Source organism: Salmo salar, chromosome ssa02 (genome assembly GCF_905237065.1).
Source record: "Salmo salar chromosome ssa02, Ssal_v3.1, whole genome shotgun sequence".
In the NCBI taxonomy this organism is placed as follows: Eukaryota; Metazoa; Chordata; class Actinopteri; order Salmoniformes; family Salmonidae; genus Salmo; species Salmo salar.
In genome coordinates, this window is record NC_059443.1 from 62,873,542 (window position 1) to 62,893,032 (window position 19,491).

Here is a 19,491-nt window from a genome sequence, read left to right on the forward strand (position 1 = left end):
TCTTTCTTTCTTTCTTTCTTTCTTTCTTTCTTTCTTTCTTTCTTTCTTTCTTTCTTTCTTTCTTTCTTTCTTTCTGAGGACCTGAGGCCTAGGACCATGCGTCAAGGCATTCCTGGCCTGATGGCTCCTTGCTGTCCCCAGTCCACCTGGTCGTGCTGCTGCTCCAGTTTCAACTGTTCTGCCTGCGGCTATGGAACCCTGACCTGTTCACCGGACGTGCTACCTGTCCCAGACCTGCTGTTTTCAACTCTCTAGAGACAGCAGGAGTAGTAGAGATACTCTGAATGATCGGCCAACTGACATTTACTCCTGAGGCGCTGACCTGTTGCACCCTCTACAACCACTATGATTATTATTATTTGACCCTGCTGGTCATCTATGAACATTTGAACATCTTGGCCATGTTCTGTTATAATCTCCACCCGGCACAGCCAGAAGAGGACTGGCCACTCCTCATAGCCTGGTTCCTATCTAGGTTTCTTCCTAGGTTCTAGCCATTCTAGGGAGTTTTTCCTAGCCACCGTGCTTCTACACCTGCATTGCTTGCTGTTTGGGGTTTTAGGCTGGGTTTCTGTACATCACTTTGTGACATCAGCTGATGTAAGAAGAGCTTTATAAATACATTTGATTGATTTATTTACTAAAGCCGCAGTCTGTAATTATTTTATCGTGGTGTTGATGGTCTGTGTACAGTACTCACATAAAGCGCAGTTCGGACTCCCTCCTTACCAGCACCTCCCTGAGGCGCTGGATGCGAGCCATCTCCACTTCAATTTCATCTGGAGACATGATGCTCTCCGCCATGGACACATCTGACTGACCTGGAGGGAGAGAGGTAACTTTGTGTTTTAACACTATTGTGAGTTACATCATTCTAACACATCGGGAGAAGGGAGGGAGGGAGGGAGGGAGGGAGGGAGGGAGGGAGGGAGGGAGGGAGGGAGGGAGGGAGGGAGGGAGGGAGAGATTTCTAAATATTTGGGCCTTAAATATTTCAATAAATCATTCATAAAATACCAATACAATACCAACTTCTGGACTTCAGAACCAAAGGGCCTATTCTATTGATGCCACCATCAAATAGTCTGAAGAGGAGACCTATTCCCTATTTCCCTCTTTCCTCTGACTTAAAGAACAGTACATGGAATCACAATGGACTTGGTCCTGCCAAGCATTACTGCATTACTGTCTAGCCTTGCATATTGTTCCCCTCCCTTTATCCAGTACAATGCCCAAGGCTTGTTTGGCAGATTTATTTTACAGTAATACAACACTACTCCCTGCTCCATCCAACGTCCTAATTATGAATGTGACGCTCGAGTAAGTCAAGGGACAAGATACGCATAGTAAATGATCTGAAATGTAAATGGAGTTTCTCTCTTGACTAAATGAAAAGCACGGTGTTGCTTTTGAGCTGTCTTTTTCAAGTCTTGTCTTCAAAGCAAAAGCTAGTCTTTAAAGCAAAAAACCTGATTCACTCAGACACTGTCAAAGTGCTTCTTGGCAAACCTAGACAAGTCCAGATGATAGCTACGGTATGTGTCATTGTGTTTCACAGTACCCACCTAAAAGGAATAGAAGGTTCTAGTAAAATGGCTGATGACTAAGAAAGAAGTAGCTGACTACCTTAAATTCGATGCCAGATGCTCAGGCACTCTGGTGTGACGCTCGCTGAATCAAGAGCATAAAAATACATAATGGAAGGAGTCATTGACTCTGAGTGTTAGTGAGGTTTTGGAAGGGCTGACGGGTTGAGGTCTTGAAGGCGGTGGTTGTGTCCCAAATGGCACCCTATTCCCTATATAGTGCATTATATAGGGAATAGAAAGCCATTTGGGATGCAGACAGTGGGAAGGGCCTCAAGCCAAAGAGATGAGAGTAATCTGATACTGGTACTGACATAGATCAATGACCTGGAGTAACTCTTCACGGATTGGACTAATACACCCTGAACTGGGGCCAATGACCTCACAAAGCCACCTATTCAACCAATAGCAATCAAAGACCGGACACAGCAACACAGTGAAGCCAATAGAAATGCAAACTGATGGAATAATTAACCTATATTGCTAGTCACTAATGCAGCGTTCAAGTGCTATTGGAGTTATCGTGAGCTCCTAGTTCCTAGTGGGAAATTTCACTTTAATAACCCACCAAGCGGGAAACTTGGAGAAAATGTTGTTAGCCGAGTTGCTGAGTTGTGACGTTTCACCACAACCTTTCACCTTTTGAACCAAAAGATGGCAACAAATCTGTTTTTGACAATTACAACCTTATCAATATGGAGAATGAAGTTAGTTCCACCATATTATCAATGTTAAACAAGCTAATTAATGTTATTATTGGCAATGTTAGCTAGCTAAAATCTTATTGTTTAAAGAATTGTTCCGACTTCAAAATCACTTCAACACAATCATGTCAGACTTACGACTTCCCATTTTCCACGAGCACATGAAGCCAGCATAAGCAACTGAATGATCATCGCAATCCCAATGTCAACCAACTGAACACACTACTAACAATAATCCTAGGCTTCTCCAATATGTAACCTATGTCAGCAAGAAAGCAAACTGGGGGTGATTAATAAACGCATATTGCAGTCAATAGCACTAAGCCACAGAACAATCATCACGCTACCATTGTCAGAAAGAGTGCATAGGTCTCAGGACGCTGGTGAAGGTAGAACGGCTCATAATGACAGCCAGAATGATGGAAATGGAATGGCATTAAACATCTGGAATCCATGTGTTTGATGTATTTGTTACCATTCCACTAATTCCACTCCAGTCATTACCACGAGCCCGTCCTCCCCAATTAAGGTTCCACCAACCTCCTGTGGCATAGGCCTAGGGGGCAACCACCTATCCTCTAATGTCACACCTTGGACATCCATTGTAAACTATAGCCTCCCACCCCCCACTAGGCAGGACGTAAATATTTCACTCAGGGTTAGAAGGACGTACTGTATAGTACTGATGGGAGACAGGCCTTCCAGACAGATTTTCTTTATGGAGAGAGACAGGCTACGAGGCCAGAATGGTGAACTGACTGTTCTGTGACTCCTCAACCAACTACTGGTAATGCTATCCATCCAGAGACCTTTACAAGGTGCTAATGTGGAGGCAGGACTCTTAAAGACAATCGACAAAAGGGAAAGTAGTGGCGTTCCAAATCTTGGAAATAACTAACAAAAAAATGATGTCACCTCAATTTTGTCCCTCTATTGTTTTTATTTGGCTGGATGAGATTTTGACATTCATTTGAGTGACTGCTTTTGTCCAAGACAAATGTAACAAGAATCGAAATTGCATCCTGTGACTGTTCATAGCTGATGAGATTCAATGCTTAGCTCGACGTCGAGTCCTTGAATAAAAAGTAGCAGCCCAGTGTTTTCCCTGCTGTGGTAACCGCAGCATGAAAACATTGCTGATACCAACATAGTTGTCTCTGCAGTCAATAACACAGTGTGGTAAACTGTGGAGGATTTATACCAAGTGGTTTCTCTCTCTCTCTTTCTCTACCCCTCACTGCTCTCTCTATCATTCTCTCCCTCTCCCTCTCTCCCTTCCTATCTCTTTACCCTCTCCTCTTTCTCTCCTTCGCTACTCTCTTTCTACCTCACACAAAGACACACACACACACACACACACACACACACTTTGCTGCTGACTGTCAATAGGACCGAGCCACACAAAATCCTGACTGGCCCATTATGATGGCAGAGAGCCAGGTCTATAATGAACAACACACAAAGGATCTAAACTGCCGACTGCTCTGAGCTGAGGAAGTTATCTTAACGCAGTACATACTCAGTCAGCACACACTCCGGTACTCAGTAGCCCACCTTCAGCCATCAGCAGGATTAGAGAGGAGGAAGATATTACTCATGGGGGTCTTCAGATACACTCCTGGCTACATGGCAAATGTTAAGTATGGAAGACTGAGGCTCTGTGCCAACATACACAGCACCATACCAATTAGTACGAAGCAATGTATTGGGCATGCATCCTTCGTGGTATGCTAGACATTTTAAAAGTGAATGACTGAGACAAACATTTGAAATGTCTTGAAATAAGCACTTGTATGCATGACAAACCGTGTCCCTGTCATGCAGATGGATACTGATGCTTTGTGGTCTAATTCACTCCTCAATAGTTTTGCCACTACAAGATGAGGTCTAGTTTTATTTTAGTTAAATGTTGCTTAAAGTGTTTTGTTTTTCTGTTTCACCATGGAAGGCAGCATTGAAAGACAAAGTAAGAATCATGCTAAACCTACTACAGGAAAACAGACACAGTATGGCCTATAGACAGAACTGTATCGAAAAGCAAAAGCCAAAATAATAATAATCGCTGAAGTATCACGGAAGATCCGCCTTATAGCTGAAATTTAAAGGCAATGTTCCCGCGTTCGCGGAAAACGCTGTATATGTCGACTCAATCGGAAAATACCTTGACATTTTAATGCCGATCTTCCGCAATACGGATTGAATCTACCTCTAAATCTATACAGTAACAGCGTCATTTGGTCCTCCCCAGTCCCCACAGTCACTATTAGAAGAAATACCAGGCTTCCCTATCAATGTAGCTTCACTGTCATCACTGGCAGAGCCAAGCTAGTTATTAACCCAATGTAATCACACTAATTGCATTAAAACAAACTGCCTAATCAATACCCTGAACATCTGTTTATCAATCAACTGATCAGCATAATGAGAGCCTTGACAGAAGGAGGAGGGCGGACAGATGTCTGCTTGATGAGGAGAAGCAGATCTGTCATGTGAATATCATCTGCGTAGCAGCCACTTCAGGGTTATGATCATTAGGGCATGCAATGGATTAAAAAAAATAGGTTTTTGTAATGGAAAACGAACATGAGCTTTTCTTATTGGACAAAGTCTGGTAGCCCCTCCCTGTTTCAGTCTTCTTTCCTCCTAATGAACAGGGCCCAGACGTACTGTGTTAATTGTAATGTTCCCCACTGTTTTAGTATCTAGCTATGCGTCTCCCAACACAGATGGAAGTTGAAAGTTGGAACACACAAGGAGGAACCAGGGGAAGGGAATGATGAATAGGTGTGTGTGTGTGTCTGTCTGTCTGTCTGCCTGTCTGTGTGTGTGTGTGGGGGGGGTGAACTGGATGGGGAAGGAGAATGGGGACAGAGAGTCTATCTCTAAAAATAGCTGCAGCCTTCTTCTATTCATATTCATGAGCTGAAGAACTCAGAATTCATCTTAGACTTTCTGCACCCCACTCTCCTCTCGTCTCTCTTTTTCATTCCTGTTCTAACTCAATGGAATTAATGAAGAGGACACTCAAAGTATATATTATTCCAATATCCAATGGGCTGATTTCTGCTGAAAGTTCGATTCAGGCTGTTATGGTCAAATAGCATAGGAAGACATTGTGAGCATCTGAATGCAGATAAACAGTCATAATTGCAGTTAGGCCTATACAGATGTCACACAGACAGTCCTACACAAAATAGACAATGAAACATAACTACCGGTATAAGTCAAGTGAATATTGAACTTAACCCCTGTAGGTGTGTGAGGCTGACTCATGACAGGACTCTCTGCTGTGGATCTCTGGTTACATAAAGCACACAATATGACCTCTTGTTATGACTCTGTCATTCCTGACCTCTGACCTCTCACCTCTGACCTCTGTTTACCCCCATGACCCTCTTTATGTCTGTATTATTAGACATATATCATCCTGTTGTGACGACAGCTTCGTGACACTAGCCTAGCCTACCCATAACATCACAAATAGATACCAGTAAAATTAAGATGACCGTGGCACGTCATATAAACAACATTATTGAAACATTTATTTTAAAATGTATCTTCCTTCGAAAGACCTTTCATAATGCCTAGATATCTTACTGATAAAAAAGGGATGAAAACAAGGAGGATGAAAATCTCTTGCCTGTCTCTACAGTTTGTTTATATCACCTTCCTTGCTGGTATCAGTGCTGGTGATGCCGGTATTGACTCACACACTCACAGCCCAGCAGGTAGGCTTCTAGCTTGTTCTACCCTGCTGCATCAATCGACTGGAAGGGGTGCAGTTCAATATATTAGGCCAAAGACCCAGTCAGACAACTTTGGAATGTACAGTCAGCTGAAAGCGAAGAGCTGGGCATATTTCAGTCCTTCTTTAGTGTTATGGAAATAGGCTAGTAGATATGGGGCATTACATACGTGTATACATTTCGGGGCTCCTATCCTTTGTGCTATAGTAATATATACTGTTAATACAGTGGGTAAGCTATTGTAAATGGGAACTGTTTTTTTGTAATATGCTTCTGAGAAAGATCTTCTCAAATATGAATGATATGGTTATTATCACTGAATAACTGGTCAAATGCACCTCCAAAATGCATTGAAAGCAAAGCACATGCATGGAGATGTCTCCAGTCTATTTTAAAGGCACTGGGAATGACATTTGGGAAACAATAATAATGCACGGACCCATTGTAATTAACGGGTGTTGTTTTGCAACGCAACATCCCCTATCTGAAACCACATGCTTTATTCTGCACAGAGCAATAACTATTATAACAGGCCAAAACGTTACTTTGCAATGAATGACGCTCACCTTTGTCTTTTGTCCATTCCGTTTCCGATACAGAGCCGTAGCTCTTCAATGAGCGCTCGGTATCAGAAATTGATTTCTTCAATTCCATAGCTGGAATTGATTTATGATACACTATGACTTTAATGGGTTGTGGAAAGGTGTGTTAAAATCCTATATTCAGTTCTGCTCTTCTGTTTTCCTTTCAGGATAAATCAGTTTCGCCGATTCGAAGGCACCACCGAGCAGAGACGTTGAGCATCTTTATTTAAGCTTACAAATTCCTCGATGTGTGGTACACAGATGGATGCAGAGCGCACGCGCATTGCGAACCAGAGAAAGGGTGAAAAACGGCACCGAGCTTGCATTGAAACAGTGTCATATTTTTCAAATACAAAGCTGGAAATCGACATTTTCTATACATTTCTACTAGTTTTCCATAAAATTATTTATTAGAAGAATTTCTAGCAATAGCATTTTTTTCAATGAAGATGTCAAGATGACACTAAGCCTAGGTGCTGAATATGTGTAGCAGAAGGCTTACAATAGAAAAATGTTTCACTAATACAGTATCACTCTCGAAATTGCAAGTCCTTCAAACGACTGAATGTCAAAGAATTGAAGATACTCTAGGGCTATGCACTGAAGCTGAGTAGCCAGAGCAGGTGGGACCTTGTTAGGGGTCTGTTCAATATGGCTCTGACGTGATGACTCATTTCACGCTGTTGAACCTATAGGCTGTTGCTTTGTTGATGCACGACTGAGCCAATAATCAGTTTCGCTTGGACGTTTTTGATGTGTAAAATATATGTGTTAAGAGATTCATTAAAAAAGACAATAGACCAGCATTGATTATTTTTTTTATTTTAATTTACAATAATAAATATATTTCATCTGAGGCAAGGTTAGTCTCTCAATAGACTTGGATTGATGTGCATCAATAGGCCTACATTCAAAATATTTAGTGAAATATCATATTAATCGTATTACAATGTATAACATTTGTGCACTAGTAGAAATACAGATATGTTTTTAGATTGATCCCACAGATAAAAACAATTGAATATAGCCCTATAGTACCGACAGGTACATACTGCCCTGCTAAACATTATGTACTAGTTGGATCATGTACAGACATGATAGGAAATATAATATATATCATGACAACAGCAGTAGTTTCAGCGTTCTCCACACAATATCTACTGTAATCCCAGTTATTAAGACATTCAGTACAATTTGATCCTCCCAAGTTCCCACAATCACTATTAAAATAAGAACCAGGCTCCCCTATCAACGTAGCTCCACTGTCATCACTGGCAGAGCCAAGCCAGACACAGATTCTAATTAACCCAGTGTAATCACACTAATTGCATTAAAACAAATGCCTAATCAAGACCCTGAACATCTGTTTATCAATCAACTGGTCAGCATAATGAGAGCCTTGACAGAAGAAGGAGGAGGAGGAGGAGGAGGAGGAGGGGGTGGACACAGATGTCTGCTTGGGGAAGCAGATCTGTGATGTGAATATCATCTGCGTAGGAGCCACTTCAGAGTTATGTTCATTCAGGACGTGCAATGGAAAGTCTTTTCAAACATTTTTTAACGGATAATAATATCAAGCAAAAATCTATATCGAGCATTGATGATCAACTATTGTAAATAGTATTAACATATGTATCTACTACTATAGATTGGATAAATGATTAATGTTGTCCGAAATATGTGATGTTTGACAGGAGATAGGAAATATTTGCAAACAAATAAATAACAAGATTTGTGTATCACTGTAACTCAATGCTAATTGGAAATGCATACTCATTCCTTCAGACTTCAGAGATAAGAGCAGAACACTTAAAATGACCTACATTGTACAACACACTGATTTTACAAGTTGTCTGTCAATAGGGGGAGAAAGAGAGAGAGATGGAGAAAGGGGGGAGATCAAAACAGGTACAGTAGAACAAGCACTTCTATGTTCAAGTATGCTTTGTTCAAGAATGCTCAATCCAATTGTCATCAATAACAATTTCAATAAATACAAAGCCCCTTTGTATAGCAATACGTTACACCGTGCCGATATCTTGTGCAGTAGCATAGCACATTGGAATTGTACGTTTCAAGATGAGAACATTTTGCGATATAAGATTCATAAATAGACAGTATTCTTATCTGAAGGTTCTATAGAACTAGAATCTGCCAGAGATTCATTTTGAGTCAGTGCTTGTCTGTGGTCCCGTCTCCTGGCTAGGTGTTGTGTCAGTTTGTGCTCCCTTGTTCAAACTAGCCTCCACCTCCTTTGTTCGTGCTTGGTCGTCCTGCTTAACGGTGGGTGTTTGTCTCCTCTTTGGGGCTTGGGTTCTCTGGTTTGGGTCCTTCTGTGTCTAGTTTGGGCCCTGTCTGGTCCACTTTTGGCCCTGTCTGGTCCACTTTGGGCCCTAGTTTCTCCACTTCAGGCTCTGTAGTCGTATCCTGTTTTGGAGTAAACATCCATGCGAGGGCGGCGTTAGCCGTGCCGTCCCCACTCTGACGTGAGAAACACAGGAAGGTGGCCCAGACGAAGGCACAGCACCCTGTGAAGGTGGTTCGCATGTACAGAGGCACCATGGAAAAGTTCAGGAACTAGGAGAGAGGGGAAGGAAGAGATGAGGGGAGAGGAGGAAGAGTGGGAGGTAGGTGAGAGAGCAAAGTCTTGTTCATTGTACATTTGTAAATGTTCATGGGATAGAGTAAATATATCATGAAACCATAATGATTGACATTGTTCAAGTTAGTAGTACTGGGTGGACAGGATGTGCGTTGTTCAAGGCTTTCATATACACTAAGATATGATTATACAAAGACAGTAATTTACCTGCATGAATGGCCAGAACATGAGTCCAGTCTGCAAGAGAAAAGCGTAGCAATCATTACAAGATCAGACTTTGTCCATGTTTTTAGACTTTGGGCTGTTTTTAGACATCCCAAAGGCACTGCATCGCGTCACTACAGATCCAGGTTTGATCCCTGGCTGTGTCGCAGCTGGCTGTGACCGGGAGACCTATGAGGCAATGCACTATTGGCCCAGCGTCGTCCGGGTTAGGGAAGTCCTTGTCCCATCGCGCTCTAGCGACTCCTTGTGGTGGGCCGGGCGAATGCACGCTGTCTTCGGTCGCCAGCTGTACAGTGTTTCCTCCAACACAGTGGTGCGGCTGGCTTCCGGGTTAAGCGAGCATTGTGTCAAGAAGCAGTGCGGCTTGGAGGGGTCGTGTTTCTCCAGTCTATTTTAAAGGCACTGGGAATGACATTTGGGAAACAATAATAATGCACGGACCCATTGTAATTAACGGGTGTTGTTTTGCAACGCAACATCCCCTATCTGAAACCACATGCTTTATTCTGCACAGAGCAATAACTATTATAACAGGCCAAAACGTTACTTTGCAATGAATGATGCTCACCTTTGTCTTTTGTCCATTCCGTTTCCGATACAGAGCCATAGCTCTTCAATGAGCGCTCGGTAGTCCATATGGGAGTTGCAGCGATGGGACAAGACTGTAACTACCAATTGGATATCACAAAATTTGGGCGAAAAAGGGGTGAAAAGTACCTCCCCCCCCAAAAAAAAGAATGAAAAAAAAGAAGGGGGGCTGATTATATGTGATAAAGTGAAAATCTAACACGCAAATATAGAAAATGCATTGTAGGCTACAGTCAAAGATGGCGGAAACAATTTTTGGAGAGTTTGTGCAGGATTCTTTTGTTGCATGGTTTAGATATGTTTCTGCTTATAATTTTCGACATTTTGGTAGACTATTTGTTAGTCAACTTCTCTATAATTAGATACATTCAGCTTCTCTTCTGTCATTATATGTTGCCCTAGAAGACTAAATAAATCCTTGCTCACCAGAATGTCATAAATCAATAGAATGAATGCTTCAATCTAGTTGACATCGGTAAAGTTTTCTCTGTCATCTTCTTTCACGGAGCAAAGATGTTTAGGGACCGGGGAGAAAGCGCAATAACTCAACAAAAAAACTAAATGGGAAAGATTTTCTGTGCGAAATGTCCAAATGGTATCAGTTTGACTGGTTGTAAGGAAATAGAAAGCTGTGAAAACAACCCAACATGTTTCTGATAAGATTTCAGTTAGGCTTGCATATTTTATGTGGTTGAAATACTAAGATTTTATGATGCTGATAAAGATACCACCTCTACAGATGATATCTAACTGAGCATTCTCATTCTCTCAAGATGCTGAAAAAAATAAATCATATTTCTCGACTCCTGTTCCCAAGTCAACATTTTGCCTACATTTGATGTATTATTTACCTGCAAGAAAATATTATTCTGCAGTAGTTAATACTAAGGCTATGTGAGAGGTTATCAGTGGTGTAAAGTACTTAAATAAAAATACTTGAAAGTAGTACTTATGTAGTTTTTTGGGGCATCTGTACTTTACATATTTTTGACTACTTTCACTTTTACTTCACTACATTCCTACAGAAAATAATGTACTTTTTCTCCATAAATTTTCCTCGACACTCAAAAGTACTCATTACATTTTGAATGCTTAGCAGGACAGGAAAATTGTCAAATTCACGCACTTATCAACAGAACATCCCTGGTCATCCCTACTGCCTCTGATCCGGCTGACTCACTAAACACACATGCTTCGTTTGTAAATTATGTTGGAATGTGCCTCTGGCTATCTGTAAATAAATAAAAAATTAGAAAATGGTGCTATCTGGTTTGCTTAATAAAAGGAATTTGAAAGGATTTATACTTTTATTTTGATACTTAAGTAATTACATTTACTTTGATACTTAAGTATATTCTAAACCAAATACTTTTACTCAAGTAGATTTTTACTCAAGTATGAAAACAGGGTACTTTTTCAACCACTGGAGGTTATAGACCTACAGTCAGTGTCCAGATTCTTTTTTTACCTTTATTTAACCAGACAAGTCAGTTGAGAACAAACTCTTATTTTCAATGATGGCCAACCTTTCAGTTACTAGTCCAACGCTCTAACTACTAGGCTACCTGCTGCCCCGATTTCAGCTTCCATTTAACCCATCTGAACAGTAGGCTATAGTTCCCTTGAACTTCCCTATTTAAAGTCCCCGTCTTGTGACTATCGAATTTGTATAGCGCCTCACAATCATCACGCATAACATAGCAGGCACTGCGGGTTATGAGTCAACCTGCGCATGACACACCAGGGTATTTCCTAACCAACTCACTGACCTGACCAGTAAAATAGGACCCTATAACGGCAGGCATGATTGGAATTTCTCTTCAGACTATAGACTCACCTTATATGTATTCAGGAACTTCTCCCTCCAGTCCTGGAAAATGTCCTCTTTGCCCTCCAAGAAACTCACCCCTAAGGGAGAACACAGCTCAGTGTGTTTGGTCTCATATCTATTAGCCTACATTTAGAGACAACAATTGACTTGAATGGCTACTTTATTTAGTTGAAACCAACATTAGTAGGTTTTAAATATCAGATATGTCATATATGGAGCTCACATCTGTTCAAGTCTTTCACGTGACCTCAGTTAGGCCTACATACAGACAGACAGAATGAACTTTGCGAATAGATTACCAATTAGAATGAACAGTTTAAGGTCCAATTGTTACATATTCACAGAAAGGGCCTAGAACACGTGCTGGAAGTGAACAATTAACTGTCAAGAATATATCACATAGGCTAGCTATGCGGAATTGTTTGTCAATCATCAAATCAAATCAAATGTATTTGTATAGCCCTTCTTACATCAGCTGATATCTCAAAGTGCTGTACAGAAACCCAGCCTAAAACCCCAAACAGCAAGCAATGCCGGTGTAGAAGCACGGAGTGTTCTCGATCGTTCTGACTAACCTGTGTAGAATACACTAGTGGCCAGAGGAGCGGCTGTGGTCTGGTCCAAGAAAAGTTTACGCACAACCATCCTGACCGAATTCCCGGGAAATCTGCGCTCCAAAAACGCATCCAGAAGAAGTTAAAGTTGCCATGGAAACTGAAAGCGACCACTGCCACATTGCGTGTGTGCCTCCAGTCCATTTTGTCATTCCGCGAGAACAACTGGTGAACGAAATCCCCACCGGCAAACAGGCAACCGTAGAGTGTTACGTTGGTAAGCCACGGAAACCTTTTGACGTGTTTTATGAATGCCTTTCTCATGTTGTCGACATCAAAATACAGAACCTTGAATAGAATATGACAAATGGAACGAGGTCGATATCAAGCAGTAGGTGGATGGGGTCTTCGCCGTCTTCTGTCTGAAAAGCCCATTTGGTATCATCTCTCACTCACACATAGGCATTTCGAATGTAACATACATTTCAATTCAATTCTATTTTGACAAAATATCAACGAATTCCACTAAATAAGCCTAGGCTAAATTAATGTAAAGCAAGAGCATAATACTGGTGAAACCAGCAGAGGGGTTTCGTGCGTAAAATCCGAAACGTCAAGTGACACCATAGCGCCGTACTGAATTATGCATAAAATGGGAACGCCCCCCGTGACGTAAAATCAGAGCAGAAGACGCCATATTCAGGTGGAGCTTATTATTGGCCACTGTATTACAGTCCAGTACACAGATCTCAAGCAGACGATCATTTAAAGATTATATCTTTATTATACAATGAACCTTTATAATATAATTAGATTTTTATCTTAAATGTAAAAAAATGCACAAAGCCCATAATGTGCACTGTGCAAAGCCAACTGAGTTTTTCAATGCTATACAACACCAGTCTCCACTGTAAAATGTGCAGAATAAAAATATAGACAACAGGAACTTCAGGATTAAATAGTTACAAAAAACGGAAATATTCTGCATAAATGTGACTTTTTGCTAATCTTTACTTTCGTCTCCTTCTGTTCCTGAAACAGTCTTTCAAACTCAGCTTTCAGCTCGTACTGCTTCTGCACACCACTGTCCACCTCTGCTTTCAGCTCATATTGTTTTTGCATGTCCACCTCTGCTTTCAGCTCATTTAGTTCCTGGTTCTGTTTAGGTCTGCTTTCAGCTCATGTAGTTCCTGGCTCTGTTTAGAACCAGTTCCTCTTTTAGCCTCTTAAACGTGTCTTCTGCATCTTCAGTCACTTAAAATGGGAAAAAACACAGACAACATACATGAATACAGAAACTACTCTATTAATATAAATTAAGTTTATAATGGTACAGCCAGAATAGGACTGGCAACCCTCTGAGCCTGGTTTTCTGCCCACTGTGCTTCTGCTTCTGCATTGCTTGCTCTTTGGGGTTTTAGACTGGGCATCTGTAAAGCACCGTGTGACTACTGCTGATGTAAAAAGGACTTTATAAAGGAATAAAATATAAATCATTTGATTGATTGATTGATTGATTGATTGCAATACTCATCCATCATTATTGGACTGTTTCAACAGAACAACATTTGTATGCAGAGCTCAGGGAGTTGCCCCAAGCCACATTAGTTGGGATTTATTGTAACGTTACCTCTGTATTTAGCTAGTGTCATTAATTCATATGCACATTTGGGGGGAGCAACCCGTAGCTTCCCCGTCTCTTCAATCCAGGTTTCCATGTTGACCCCCCACTATGACCCCCAGACTCAGCCATGTTCACTATGACCCAGCTATGTTTCGACCCCACACTATGACCCCTAGACCAAGCTATGTTTCGACCCCCCACTATGACCCCTAGACTCAGCTATGTTTCGACCCCCCACTATGACCCCCAGACTCAGCCATGTTTCAATCTAATTTCACCCCCTTTATATCTTCTTACCAGTGGTTGCTGTTTATGGCCTGCTGTCGGCCTTTTCCTTGCGTGCCATGTTTCTTTGTTTTGTCCTCATTGTCCTCATTGTCCTCAGTACCCTACGATCCTGTGCTCGAGATTGGCACCTGCACGGACCGAAAGGTGAAAATATTTATTTTGGATTATCATACAGGTTTGAGCATGAATTGGAATAATAGTATGACCAACAGAAGTTCAAGATCAAGAATGATGTTGCAGTGCAATGTGAGGAGCAAGCTGCACATGTGTTCTGCTACATTTTAGGTTAGAGTATATTTTCTTTAAAAAAAAATCTGATGATGTATATAATTTTTTTAAACATATTGTCAGATGAGAAAAAAGAAGGAACCCGCACAATGCTCTTGCTAGTATCACTACTCTTTAATAAGCTTTACATAACGACCTCACGGCCTTCCTCAGAGCTTTTGTGAGTTTTTTTTATTAGCACCCTTATGTAGACATAGCTCCACCCGCATTGCATAGAATGGGGTTGGAGTCGATGGAAAATAAGTGTTACCAAATATAACAATGTGCATTTCATAAGTATTCGAATAAAGGGTGTACATATAACATATTAAACATGTCTGTAACATATTGTGTGAGCAAATGTGTTAATTTAAACAATCATAATATGAAAACATTTAATTTAGAGAAAACATTCAAACAAAGACACATAGGCTTTTTTAAACCTTTATTTATACAGGTTTTTTCTCATTGAGATAATACCTTTTTTCCAAGAGAGACCTGGTCCAATAGCAGCAGGGGGAACAATGTTTCAGACAAAACAATTTACATACACTAACAGAACATTAAACAAAACTATAAACACACATACAGTACAACAATTACATATTACATTAAAAACACAAACATCTTGACTTCTATATTAGGATTTGTGTTTTTTTTTATATCAGAAATACCAAAAAGAAAAAACATTTATAGCTCAATAAATCATATTAAAGATGAATTAAATATAGAATAGAATGTCCAGTGCAAAAATCTCCTGGTTAGCTGGGTACCAGGGTGAGGTGCACTGTGATAAGGTGGGTTTAGTGAGCGCCTGAGTGCAGACTTTTGAGTGAACAAATACAGTATGGGAAAACTGTGGGTCAACAGAGGAAATTCTGTGGTGATACATATTTGAAATAAAGTACAATATGAAAACAGAACCGTTTTGAAATCATCCTTACAATGTATCACCTTTCGTTTTTATTGCAAAAGAGTATATGTATATGGCATCTCACATTTGTTTATTTAATTCACTGAAATATATGCATTCATGCTCAAGCCTACTGTGCTCTATGTTAAATGTGTCTCTGTGGAATCCTTGAACAGTGATCATTTAAAAAGCTGAGAAGAATATGATTTATGTCTTCCGAAGTTCTCAAGTCTGCTACCATCCTTCTCTTCTGCGGCTGTCAGAGTAAAATCCAGAGCAAACTGCCCTTTCGTTTGAGTAAATTCCCTTGCTGTTTGTACATAAAGATTCTACTACTGATATATATCTACAGCTACTGGAAAACATGACTACACCAGATAATAGTATAGTAATAGTATAGTAGGACTCAGATCAACACAATCCATCAGGTCGCAAAGGGTGCAGACATTCACCCCCACACAATAATAAAAACCTCTCAACAACAACCATCAGTTACAGAGAGACAAAGAGAGAGAGAGAGGGCGAGAGAAGGAGAGAGGGCGAGAGAGAAAGTGCATCTAACAAACCAAAATTGTTTCTCTGAAAAGTCCCAGAACATTTGTTAGGTTGTGGCAAATGTTATCATAACACAAAAACTGTCCAGTTGTGCTGATGATTATACAATGTTTGTATAAAACATTCGCCTGATGTTGCAAGAATGTTCCCAGAACGTTGCGCTTACATTTTGTTGCAGCAGTATGTTCTAAAAACATTGCTGGTACATTGTGTTATTACATTACCAGGAAACATAACGAGAATGTTTGGGGAATGGTGGTTGTTACAGATGTGGTGCGTTTTTGTGAATGTTAGGAGAACGTCCTAATTTTGTATAAAAACCCTTTCTTATGTTCTGGGTATGTTCCCGGGTTTGCTGGGCAGTCTGTCCTGTCTCTTCATTGGGGTCAGCCAGTCAAGTCAGGTGAGCCATGAGAGTGGCAGTCCATACAGCACAGTCCATACACTACACACTGTAGCAATAGAATAGCGTTGACATTCAAAAAAGTGTCACTGATCCTTATCAAATCCTTTAGATTTTGTAGAATCTGCTCCCTCTTCTCTCTGGCTTTCATTTTCCTCGGCTTTGACTGTGATGGAAATATCCCTTGCTGCTGTGGCAGCTCCACGGACAGCATAACTCACAAGAACAGACAAAATAATGCCTATAGGAATCCCAATACATGCGCCAAGTGTTCCATGTTGTGCACCTGCAACCGCTCCCATGAGTGCCCCCACTACAGCTGTCATAATCACTATTAGTGGTTTGACGTAGTGGCCCACCACAGACAAGGCCTCTTCCCTATATCCTTGCTTGACGGCCTGTAGGTCCACCTTCTGATGGTCAGCCATTACCGACCTGTCCTGCTTCTCTGTGCTTACTTCAAAGAACAAACACACACACAGAGACAGTTCATGAATCAGATCACCGTTACAGATGTAGGATCTTAATTTGAGCCAGTTTGCTACAGCAGGAAAATAAACCTGCAGCAATAGGAAATGTGAATTATTATGTGGATTATTTTTTAAAGGACCGTTCTGTAGTGGTTGATACATTTTTTGTTAGGGCAAATCTAGTCTGAAATGTCAAAGTGGAAATGACTAACTTTAGAAGCAATTTTAAACTTATCATACTTACTACTGGGGGGGAAGTAGTTGACTGCTACTTGTCCTCTTCATCAACCTTTCTTTAGGCTTCTCTTCTTCTCTATACTTCTTCAGCTCTTCTTCCTTTTCTTTCAACTCTGTTTTGTATTTCTGTTTCAGTCTGTCCTCTCTGTCTTCATACATCCTTCTCAGCTCGGTCACTTCTCTTGGCATTGTAGTCTCCATCAGTTCATAGTATACTTGGGGATTAAGAATTCTTCACAGTTTTCTGCTACCATGGGGTCTATCTTTTTCAGGAGCTCAGAAATCTTTGAAGGAGAATTCCCACACTCAAGGAGATGGTGTCTGTCTCCACATTTCGCTAGAAAACTTTTTGCTCTGTCGATCATCTGATTCTGTTGAATGGATGTGCATTTCTCCTCAGCCTCACTGACAAACAACACCACGGTAAACTTCCATGCCCTTACTGACAATAGCTCCATGTGATACCGAATCGCCTTTCTTTCTGCGGAGGAGAGAGGGTCGCCCATGGGCACCACCAGAAGAAGAGCATGGGGTCCTGGAGGACATAGGGTCACACTATTCTTAATTTCTTGTTTGAGGTGTGTGGACGTGTACTTCACAGTGTCCCAGCCCGGGGTGTCCACCACGCAGTGGCGGTTCTAGACCATTTCAACTGGGGGGGGCCAAGCTGGGGCTAGTTGTACTGTTAGAGGGGCCAGTTACATTAGACGTTATTGTTGTCATATCGTTTTCTTCACTGCATTAGCAGGCAAAAGACCATGTTCATAATCATCATCGTTGCCACTGTCTAATAACGGATGTAAAAAAAAGAACGATAACACATTTTTGCTATGTCAAAATTATTTCATACTCCACATTTAGGGGGGCCACAAGGGGGTCCAAAATTGTTGTCACATGGGGCACTGGATCTCTGCCCAGGATGGTTTTGGCTACTGTACTCTTCCCAGCTCCTACTCTCCCAAGCAGCAGGAGTCTAAGATCTGACTGGGGAGGAGGACCCCCTGCATCAGAGGGTAATAATCAGGCACAAGCTTAGCACACAGTCTAACTAACACAATGTGTTTCAAACACACGCTGTGTAAAGGAAGGAATTATCAAAAAGTAATAACATGTCCAAATGTAGGCTAAACATTAAGGAACGCTGAACTGGAATTTACTTACCATAAACATTTGTGGAGCGTTCACTCGCCATTGCACAGGTGAGTAACTTTGTTTTAATGTCGTCACTCATAGGTTTCCTCTCACATGCTGTTCTTTAGCTGTCTTGCATTGAAACACATATTAACGCAGGTTAAATTATGGTGCAGGTTGAATTAGGTCACCATGGTTTATACACTTAAAGTGTCCCATACCATTCACAACAATACACAATCTATAGAATATTACTATGCCTCTGTCATCGTCATTAACATCATCCATGTTATAGACTAGGTTAGAATGAGTTACAGAATGAATAGACAGTGATATGACTTCATCTTTCATAAACACACTATGTACGTCGTAACAAGGAAGTGAAGGAACCAGTAACACAGGAATCGCAGGTGATAGAGATGACATTCGATAGTGATTACACATGCATTTTAAATCGACTGTGCCTCGTAAAATAATTATGTTTAACTTACATTTATATTATTTTGATAATTCTCCGTTTCCAATAGCTAACAGTACGACATGGGCAGAAGCAGACAGACGTGCACGTTAACACTTCCTGAAAACTTAAGAGGTGGTTTATGAGCATACAGTGTATGCTCTCTCAAATGACACGATAGACTTCAGTCTAGTAGCATAGAGTAGGCCTGTACATAAAAGTCACATGCAACACTATAACTGTGTAAAATAAATGTAAGGACAAAAAAAGCAATTTAAAACTAAATGAAAGTGATGTTATCCATCTATGTTTCGATGTCTATCCCTGTTGGCCTATCCATCCATCTGTCTATATATTTGTGTGTATCATACTGTACTGGAGTTAGTGAAACGTGAGGTTTCACTCACTTTTTCAGGAAGGCTTTCTCATGTGATTGACAGTGATGTAGTTTGGCAGTATGCCTTGCTCCTGATGAGTCAGGAACTCTCTGATGAGCTTTCTCTGTAAGACAGGCCATCATTAGCTCTGGAACCAGTGAGCAGAGCTAACAGGCAATTCATTTGAACACATGGATGTCGCTGGCTACTGTAGAGCACAGCATTAATTCAATACTAATCAAGGTAACACTACCCAAGAAGACCCTTGGATGGATGTAGAATCGTTCATATTTGCTCCAAAGTGTAACCAGGAGACCAGTAAAAACACAAGCTTTCTCTACAGAAAACT

At 40.9% G+C, this 19,491-nt stretch overlaps 2 protein-coding genes and 1 long non-coding RNA gene across 4 annotated transcripts in view; all 3 read right to left on the minus strand.

Moving 5' to 3' along the window:
- The window catches only part of LOC106594632 (bMERB domain-containing protein 1), a 28,963-nt gene extending 17,812 nt beyond the window's left edge, over positions 1-11,151 (minus strand). Inside the window, exons 1-2 of one of the 2 annotated variants that reach the window (XM_045707375.1) lie at positions 10,016-11,151; positions 701-821 (exon numbers count right to left, since the gene is read on the minus strand). In XM_045707375.1, the coding sequence (XP_045563331.1) occupies positions 701-804 (104 nt within the window). In that variant the 5' untranslated portion in view covers positions 805-821; positions 10,016-11,151. Of the gene's footprint in view, positions 1-700; positions 822-6,602; positions 7,022-10,015 lie in introns of those variants that run through there. The other variant, XM_045707372.1, reaches the window with a different exon arrangement.
- LOC106589036 (mpv17-like protein) lies at positions 7,426-13,036 on the minus strand. The gene is made up of 4 exons (XM_014178687.2): positions 12,442-13,036; positions 11,873-11,943; positions 9,430-9,459; positions 7,426-9,197 (listed from the first exon to the last, which is right to left on the minus strand). The coding sequence occupies exons 1-4, from the start codon at positions 12,509-12,511 to the stop codon at positions 8,898-8,900; spliced, it is 471 nt and encodes a 156-aa protein (XP_014034162.2). The 5' UTR covers positions 12,512-13,036; the 3' UTR covers positions 7,426-8,897.
- A 2,069-nt stretch (positions 13,037-15,105) lies between these two features.
- LOC106589059 (uncharacterized) lies at positions 15,106-19,190 on the minus strand. The gene is made up of 4 exons (XR_001324765.2): positions 18,800-19,190; positions 18,339-18,440; positions 17,185-18,178; positions 15,106-16,927 (listed from the first exon to the last, which is right to left on the minus strand). It is a non-coding gene; the product is annotated as an uncharacterized lncRNA (long non-coding RNA).
- Between the last annotated feature and the right edge of the window lie 301 nt (positions 19,191-19,491).

What these genes read in the sequence shown, in the direction of transcription:
- LOC106589036 (XM_014178687.2), bottom strand. Translation starts at nt 12,511, where the DNA reads ATGGTTGTGCGTAAACTTTTCTTGGACCAGACCACAGCCGCTCCTCTG. An exon ending in CACTAGTGTATTCTACACAG is followed by an intron (nt 11,944 to 12,441) that starts GTTAGTCAGAAC and finishes GTTCTCCCTTAG; the next exon opens with GGGTGAGTTTCTTGGAGGGC. An exon ending in TGTTCTGGCCATTCATGCAG is followed by an intron (nt 9,198 to 9,429) that starts GTAAATTACTGT and finishes CCTCTCTCCTAG; the next exon opens with TTCCTGAACTTTTCCATGGT.